Source organism: Macaca fascicularis, chromosome 16, assembly GCF_037993035.2.
Source record: "Macaca fascicularis isolate 582-1 chromosome 16, T2T-MFA8v1.1".
Classification (NCBI taxonomy): Eukaryota; Metazoa; Chordata; class Mammalia; order Primates; family Cercopithecidae; genus Macaca; species Macaca fascicularis.
Window position 1 is genome coordinate 66921193 of NC_088390.1, and position 8655 is coordinate 66929847.

General features: G+C 50.5%; 1 protein-coding gene across 1 annotated transcript in view; it reads right to left on the reverse strand.

The window, feature by feature from the left end:
- WNT9B (Wnt family member 9B) overlaps nt 1-7172 on the reverse strand; it is a 30751-nt gene extending 23579 nt beyond the window's left edge. Inside the window, exon 1 of the mRNA XM_045375884.3 lies at nt 7041-7172. Within this exon, the coding sequence (XP_045231819.1) occupies nt 7041-7117 (77 nt within the window). The 5' untranslated portion in view covers nt 7118-7172. The remainder of the gene's footprint in view (nt 1-7040) is intronic.
- Between the last annotated feature and the right edge of the window lie 1483 nt (nt 7173-8655).

Here is an 8655-nt window from a genome sequence, read left to right on the forward strand (position 1 = left end):
CATCAAAATTAAAAACATCTGCTCTTCATAAGACACCAATAAGAAAATGAAACGGCAAGTCACAGGCAGGAATAAAATATTACCAATACTTGTGACAAAGACTTGTATCCAAAATATATAAAGAACTCTTAGGCCAAGTGGCCCACGCCTGTAATCCCAGCACTTTGGGAGGCCGAGGCGGGCGGATCACCTGAGGTCAGGAGTTCAAGACCAGTCAGGCCAACATGATGAAACCTTATCTCTACTAAAAATACAAAAATTAGCCGAGCATGGGGGCGCACGCCTGTAGTCCCAGCTACTTGGGAGGCTGAGCCATGAGAATTGCTTGAACCCAGGAGGTGGAGGTTGCAGTTAGCCGAGATGGTGCCATTGCACTCCAGCCTGGGATACAAAGTGAGACTCTGTCTCAAACAACAGCAACAACAACAGCAACAAAATATATAAAGAACTCTTACGATTCAATAAGAAGACAAATAACCCAATGAAATGATATTCAAATGACCAATATACACATGGAAAAATGTTCAACATACCATTCATCAATGGGGAAACACAAATTAAAACCACAATGACATACTACTACATACTTAGGAAAATAGCCACAAGTTAAAACTGACGATAGCTGACCATAGAATATGGAGCAACTGGAACTCTCATACATTACTGTGTAAAATGGTAAAACCACTCTGAAAAATGCCAATTCTATAAGTTATGCATATATCAACCATATGACCCAACAATCCACTCCTAGACAGTTATCCAAGAGAAATGAAAACATGCACCCACAAAAAGAGGTATACATGGATGTTTATACCAGGTTTATTTGAAATAGTCCAAAACTGCAAATAACACAAATATCTTTTTTTTTTTTTTTTTTTTTTTGAGACAGAGTCTTGCTCTGTTGCCCAGGCTGGAGTGCAGTGGCACAATCTTGGCTCACTGCAACCTCTGCCTCCTGGGTTCAAGTGATTCTCCTGCCTCAGCCTCCTGAGTAGCTGGAATTAGAGGCATGCACCACCACCACCACCACCACACCCAACTGATTCTTGTATTTTTAGTAGAGACAGGTTTTCATCATGTTGGCCAGACTGGTCTCGAACTCCTGACCTCAAGTGATCTGCCCGCCTCGGCCTCCCAAAGTGCTGAGATTGCAGGCATCCGCCACCATGCCCGGCCAAAATAATCCAAATATCTATCAAGTGGGGAATGGATAAACAATTTGTGGTATAGACGTACGAAGGAATACTCAGCCATAAAAAGGAATCAGCTATTGCTATATTCAATGACATGGATGAATCTCAAAAGCTTTATGCTGAGCAGAATAATCCAAGCATAAGAGGCTACATACTGCATGATTTCTTGATATAAACTTCTAGAACAGGCAAAACTAACATATAGTGACTGAAAGCAGAGAATTGGAGTAGCTGTGGGCTGGTGGGAGAGGGTTGATTGCAAAGATGAACAAGGGATCCTTTGGGATGGTGGAAATGTTCCATGTAGTCATTGGAATCACCACAAATGTGTTATACATGTGTATAATTTGTTAAAACCCAAACTATGCACTTTAAAATGCATGCATTGGCTGGCTGTGGTGGTGCACGCCCATAATTCTAGCACTTTGGGAGGCTGAGGCAGGTGGATCACCTGAGGTCAGGAGTTTGAGACCTGCTTGGCCAACATGGTGAAACTGTGTCTTCACTAAAAATACAAAAATTAGCTGGGCATGGTGGTGCACACTTGTCATCCCAGCTACTTGAGAGGCTGAGGCAGGAGAATCGCTTAAACTGGGAGGCGGAGGCTGCAGTGAGCTGAGATTGCACCACTGCATTGCATCCTGGTAAACATAGTGAGACTCCATCTCAAAAAAAAAAAAAAAGAAAAGAAAAAACATGCATTTCATTGTATATAACAACGATTTGGGGGAAAAATAAAGATTATGTTGGCCGGGTGCGGTGTCTCAAGCCTGTAATCCCAGCACTTTGGGAGGCCGAGACGGGCGGATCATGAGGTCAGGAGATCGAGACCATCCTGGCTAAAACGGTGAAACCCCGTCTCTACTAAAAAAAAAACCAAAAAACTAGCCGGGCGAGGTGGCGGACGCCTGTAGTCCCAGCTACTCTGGAGGCTGAGGCAGGAGAATGGCGTAAACCCAGGAGGCGGAGCTTGCAGTGAGCTGAGATCTGGCCACTGCACTCCAGCCTGGGCGACAGAGCGAGACTCTGTCTCAAAAAAAAAAAAAAAAAAAAAAAAGATTATGTTTTGTTTCTCTAATGGAATTATAGTAATGACACTTCCACCACCTGGGATGGTGTTTAGAACCTCAGCAACCACTGAGAGTGAGCCTGGACTGAGCACTTAGCACGTATGTGCCAGGCACCCCATCCAGCCCTTTCATTCATTGTTTCAATTAAGCCTCAAGCTCACCTCTCAGACTGGTATTCTCCTAACCCAAAGCTCAGCAAGGTTAAGACATTTGTCCAAAGTCACACAGTTAGCAACAGGCAAAGCTGGGGTTCACTATCTTGTGCTTTCATAAACTTCTCTGTACTGTCCCTAGAGAGGAAAGAAACTCAACCAGTGCAGAGGTCACACACTGAAGAAACATCACCAAAGTTAACTATGATTTAAAAAGTTGCATCCACAGAAACTATTTCTAGTTACGAAGCCATTGGGATGACTTAAAGACTGGATTGGGGGCCAGGCATGGTGGCTCACACCTATAAGCCCAGCACTTTGGGAGGCTGAGGTGTGTGGATCACTTGAGCGACCAACATGGCAATCAACATGGTCTCTATTAAAAATACAAAAATTAACTAGGCATGGTGGCACGCGCCTGTAATCTCAGCTACTCGGGAAGCTGAGGCGGGAGAATCCCTTGAACTTGGGAGGTGGAGGTTGCAATGAGCCAAGATCGTGCCATTGCACTCCAGCCTGGGTGACAGAGCAAGACTCCGTCTCTAAATAAATAAATAAATAAATAAATAGACTGGATTGGGTAACTGGGCCTGTCTTGTGCCCAGCTCATCACATAATGCAGTGCATTTTCATTTATACAACATCACAGAAGTTAACATTTGTGGAATTCCTAGGCATTCAAAGCCAAAATAAAAACTCTTCGGCAATCCTGGACTTCCAGAGCCAGGACCAGCCCTGTTAGCGTTAGGGAACCTTAGCACCTCCAGGTGCTACTAACCTTGGAGATGAGTGATTTGATGAGGGACAACACAGAGAGTGTCCTAGAGCCAGGACTAGCTCAGCCCCTGACCTCTGGTCCGCCTCCTGTCCCACTGCCACCATGCTGTTCTGTGAGCCAAACTGACAGCCTAGCAGGGATCAGTGCATCCCGTCTCACTACTGAGGACAGAAAAGAATGCGTGGCCTTACCCATCTCACTACAGCCAAGAGGGTCTAAAAGAGTCAATTAAGCAGGGAAGGGAGGCTTCCCTCCACCCTCACCCTCTGTAGCCTCTCTGCAGCCACTGCTGCCCTGGAGGAATCATACTGTCTCAGCACTGGAGGCTGTTCCCTGTAGGTTGAAGGGCCCAGACTGGAAGCAGGACAAGGTTTCTATTCATCCTCCCCCACCAATTCGCTGTGTGACATTGGGTTACTCACTGAACCCTTCTGACCTTCAGATTCCTAGTGGGAACTATTTACACCCATCCGACATGGCTCTGGAGGAAGGGCTCTGAGGAACAGATGAGAGAGGTGGCTGTATGAGAAAGTGATTTGGGCTGGGCATGGTAGCTCATGCCTGTAATCCCAGCACTTTGGGAGGCCCAGGCAAGTGGATCACCTGAGGCCAGGAGTTCGAGACCAGCTTGCCCAACATGGTGAAACCCCGTCTCTGCTAAAAATACAAAAGTTAGCGGGGTGTGGTTGGGGGCACCAGTAATCCCAGCTCTCAGAAGGCTGAGGCAGGAGAACTGCTTGAGCCCAGGAGGTGGCAGTTGCAGTGAGCCGAGATCATGACACTGCACTCCAGCCTGGGTGACATACCGAGACTCCGTCTCAAATAAAGAAAAAAAGTGATTTGGAAACTGCAATGCTAGTTATGTTGTTTTGGTTTTGTTTTGTTTTGTTTTTAATCACCATTAACAGAATTAGGCTCTAGGCTCACTCAAAAGCAGCAGAACCAACAGCTGGCTCACTGTGGTTTGGGGTTGGGGGGTTGCCTCACCTGAAAAATTGGGATAATAATACATGCTGCTTGAAGCAGTGAGTTTTGGACCAGAGATCCTTCTGGGGTCACTTCCAACTCTGAAGTCTATGATTCTATGATTTCAAAGAGCCCAAGAAGATTGGCCTCACCTGCCTTCCTGATGTTTGCATATTCTCTTATCAGGATGCCAAAGCACTTCGTGTTATAATCAAACGCAAATGACTGCAGAGGAACAAGCACTTTGCCTCACTTTCCCACTACAGTGTAGATGACTGATACCAGATTCCTCCCAGAGAGGAAATGCAGATGGGAAGCTGGGAAACCTGGTCTGAGTCACCAGAGGGTTTCTTCACTGAGCGCTCAGGCTGAATCCTGTCTGTTCCCTGAGACCAAACACTTAACATCACGAGGCCCCAGTTTTAGCTGATTCTCTGAGCATCTGTCCTGCTCCCAAGATTGGGGTGGTGGCGGCTTTTGTGTCCTTTGTCAGCTCTTTCCAGCTGGGCTCCTGACCTGGAAGAGGTGGCTCCGATACTCACTCCTCCCAGCTCTAACCCAGGCCTATTTGACCATCTCACCTGTCATTTTCAAGGCTGCTCCATCCATGTTCAGTTACCTCAAATTCTAACCGCATGCACTGCTGAGAACACCTTTTCCTTCCAATACAGCAGCTAGGGTGGTCCTCCTGGAACCCCTCTCCTCTCATCCCACCTGACTCTTGCCCCATTTCCAACCATAAAAACCAAGTAAACAAATGAATTGTGGAAATGAGCCAATGTGTAAGAGAATATAGGTACCATTTTTCCCATCCCTTTTCATTCCAGCTCAGAAAACTGTTAGGGCCAGGACATCAAGATTCTATACCTGGTGTCCTTAATGAAAACAAACTATCCAAGCCCGGTGGCTCATACCTGTAATCCCAGCACATTGGGAAGCTGAGTTCGGTAGATTGAGGTCAGGAGTTCGAGACAAGCCTGGCCAACATGGTGAAACCCCGTCTCTACTAAAAATACAAAAAATTAGCTGGGCATGGTGGCACACACCTATAGTCCCAGCTACTCAGGAGGCTGAGGCAGAAGAATCGCTTGAACCCAGGAGACGGAGGTTGCAGTGAACCGAGATCGCATCACTGCACTCCAGCCTGGGTGACAGAGGGAGACTCTGTCTAAAAAAATAAATAAAAAATAAATAAAATAAAATAAAATAAAAGTCACTAGCATTAGTTGAGCACTTACTGCGTGCTAGACACTGTCCTAAGTGTTTTACACATACTAGGTCAATCCTCTATAAAATAGGCAGTATAATCTTCATTTTACAGATTGAGAGACTGAGAGACAGAGAAGTTAAGTGACTTGGCCAAGAGCACACACCTAGCAAGTGGCAAGACTGACCCCAGAGTCTGTGCCCTAGTGATGACATCCTGCCTATCGAGGCAACAACCATTCCTTCAAGCCTGAAATATTTGGGCAACAAACATGTTGTGTACTGCTCTTGGGATGGATCGCAAAAGGATCAGTCATGTCAAGTTCAGCCTCTTCTTTGTACAAAAGTAGAAAGTGAGGCCCAAAGACTGAGTGGTCTTCCCATGTCATTAGCAAGCTGAGCCCAGAGCTAGGGTCTGGGATGATACTCTCCTCCACAGCCCAGACATGTTTTCACCAGGGGTCATGACCTGGAAATTAGCCCACAGCCCTTACTCCAACCTGTGCAGAACTTCTCAGACCTTTACACACCTCTCTCCGGCTACTTCTTCAAAGCAGCCTCTAGCAGGTTACTTGCTTGGTATTTTCTTGCCTTTGCTGTATATACCCAGACTGCAAGCCTCCTATTGATTCGGGGTGAAGATTTTAAAAGGAGGCAAGGCTTAAAGTAACAGGCTGTACATATTGGAGTTGGCTTTGGGTGGAGGGTGGGAAGGTGCCTTCTTACCCATGATACCCACCCCCATCCTTCACCAAATCCCTGCAATTCAGGGTCAGAGAAGAAGGGACTTGGAAACAATTGCCCTATAACTTTTGATCCAAACATTCCCCTCATAGTTCCTGTCCCTCTCTCTCCCCAGTGTCACCCACCCCACTGTCTCCCCAGGTGTCACCCCCCACTGTGATCCTCCTTTTCCAACCATGTACACACACACATACAGACACACACACACACACACACACACACACACACACACACACACACACACACACACACACACACAGGGCCCTCTCACTCTTTCCGGTGTTCTCCTGAGAAATCACCCCATGCCAGGTCTGAGATGTGGTCGGGTTTCCCCAGCGCACGGTTCCTTCCTGCGTCTCCAGCTGGCGCTCTCACGGTCCGAGGCTTCCCCCATTCCCCCTGCACGCGCACGATCCTCTGCCCCGAGACCGGGAACAGCCCGCCCCACCCATCCACCCAGCCCTCTCGGTCTCCGCTCCGCAGGGCGAAGGCGGAGGGTGGGGAAGGAGTCCGAGGCAAGGACGGCTCGACGGAGGCCAGGATGGCGGCAGACGGGGCACCCGCGTGAGGATCCCGAGAGGGCATCAGAGAGGGGGGACTGACGCCTGAACGGGCGGAGCCAAGACAGACGGGGCAAGGGTCCGAGGCGTGCGCAGAGTCCAAGACCCGGCGGGATGAGAAGAGCGGCGGCGGAGGGGACCAGAGACTCGGACACTGAACAGGGCGATGGATTCGGAGTCGGGGAAGCAGGAGACCGAGCTCAGGGCGCGAACTCCGACTGCGAAGTGGGCTGGGTCGCGCCAGGCTAGGGTCTGAGTTCGAGACCTCGGCGGGGCCAAGGACAGCGGGAGGGAAAATTTGGCCCAGCTGTAGTGGAGGAGGGAGAGGCGGGCGGGCCGGGGAGCGGGCGGGGGGCGCGGCGGGCACTGACCCGAAGTAGGAGGCGGCGGCGGCGGGCAGCGCCAGCAGGCAGAGCCCGGCCAGGGCCAGCGCTGGCGGGGGGCGCATGGTGCCGGCGGCGCGGCGCCCTCTAGCATCTCCTCGCGCCGCTCAAGCTCGCAGCGCCGCCACCAGCCGCCCGCGGGACTTTAAACCAGGTGGGGCGGGGCAGGCGGCGCTGGGGGAGGGAGGAGATTGGGAGGTGCCCCAACCCCGGGCGGCGAGCCCCCCGCCCCATTGGCCCCGCCGCCCTAGCTCCGCCCCCTCGCGGGTGCGGCCACCACCCCGAGCCCGCCCCCTCCCCGCCCCCATTGCCCCGCCCTCCGGCCCCAGGTGAGCGCTCACCTGGCGCCGCGCCCGCCCGAGGTCGCGGCGGCGGAACGTGAAGCCCCCAGGGCCTGGAGAGGCGGGGAGGAGGGTACGAGGCGGGGACGGAGGAGATTCTGCCTCTCTGGGGTGGGGCGGAGGCAAGCGCAATGGCTTCTCCGAGGTAGAGAAGGTGGAGGGGGAGGAGGAGGGACGCATTTGGAGTCGGTGGAAAACCCGGGTCATGTCCGCCCTCCTGCCCAGCGAGTATGGGTCTCTTCGCCGCAGCCCCCAGACTCAGGGCAGGGCCGGGTCCTGACGCAGAACCGCTCTCTGGAAGCGGGGGAAATGCATGTCCAATGGCTCGGAGGACCCTGTTGCCAGGCAGAGTCTTGGTTAGAGGGGAGAGAGGAAAGGGCGCCCTGTTTTTAAACGGGAGAGTGACTGTCACTGGCGAGGTGCACAGCGTGGGCCTCCGTGGGCTTTTGACAAAATGCTGCTGATATTCCCCAGCGCAGAAATCCAGAGTGGACAGTGGGGCAGACAGAGCCCTGAGGGAGGAGGGACCCACTTTCCAAGATGTGTAGATGCCAGAATCTCTGGTAGATAGGGTGGGACCTTCAAGTGTTGGGCCCCAAAGTTCTGTTTTGCTTATTGTTTTTTAAAGTTTAACCCCAATTTCTGCAGCGAAGGTGCAGAGATCAAAGCAGTGTGTGGTACCTGTCTAGAAAGCAGACATACAACCAATGACCCAAGTGAGAGTTAAAATGTTTTTGAGAGTCTCGAACACTAGGTTAAATCAAGCAAAACAAAATATAACTTGCAACGAATGTCAAGATCTGCATGTAAAGTTTCCAAAAAATTAGCCATGCATATGGAACATCAAGTGACAGCGACCTTGGCTTTTCAGTGGACACCAGCATGGTAGGGGGTTGGGAGAGGTGTTGGGAAGATGGTGGCTACTGTGTTAGGTGGCATTAACAGAGGAAGTCCCCCCCCCACCGCCCCTTTGAGCTTCTTTGAGCTCAGTTTCTCTGTCAAATGAGCACAGTGATTAGATGATCTGATGATTCCTAGCAGCTCTGCCAGCCCTATCAAATTCCATGGTTCTATTTATTGAGGCCACATGGCCCAGTGTAATGTGCAGAGACCTGGAGTCAAATCATGTGAGTTATGAGCCCCATATGAAATATGGATGATGAGAAATATCTAACAGGATTTTTGTGCAGGTAAGATGTTAAATGCCAGCCAGCCACCGTGGCTCACGCCTGCAATCCCAGCACTTTGGGAGGCCAAGGTGA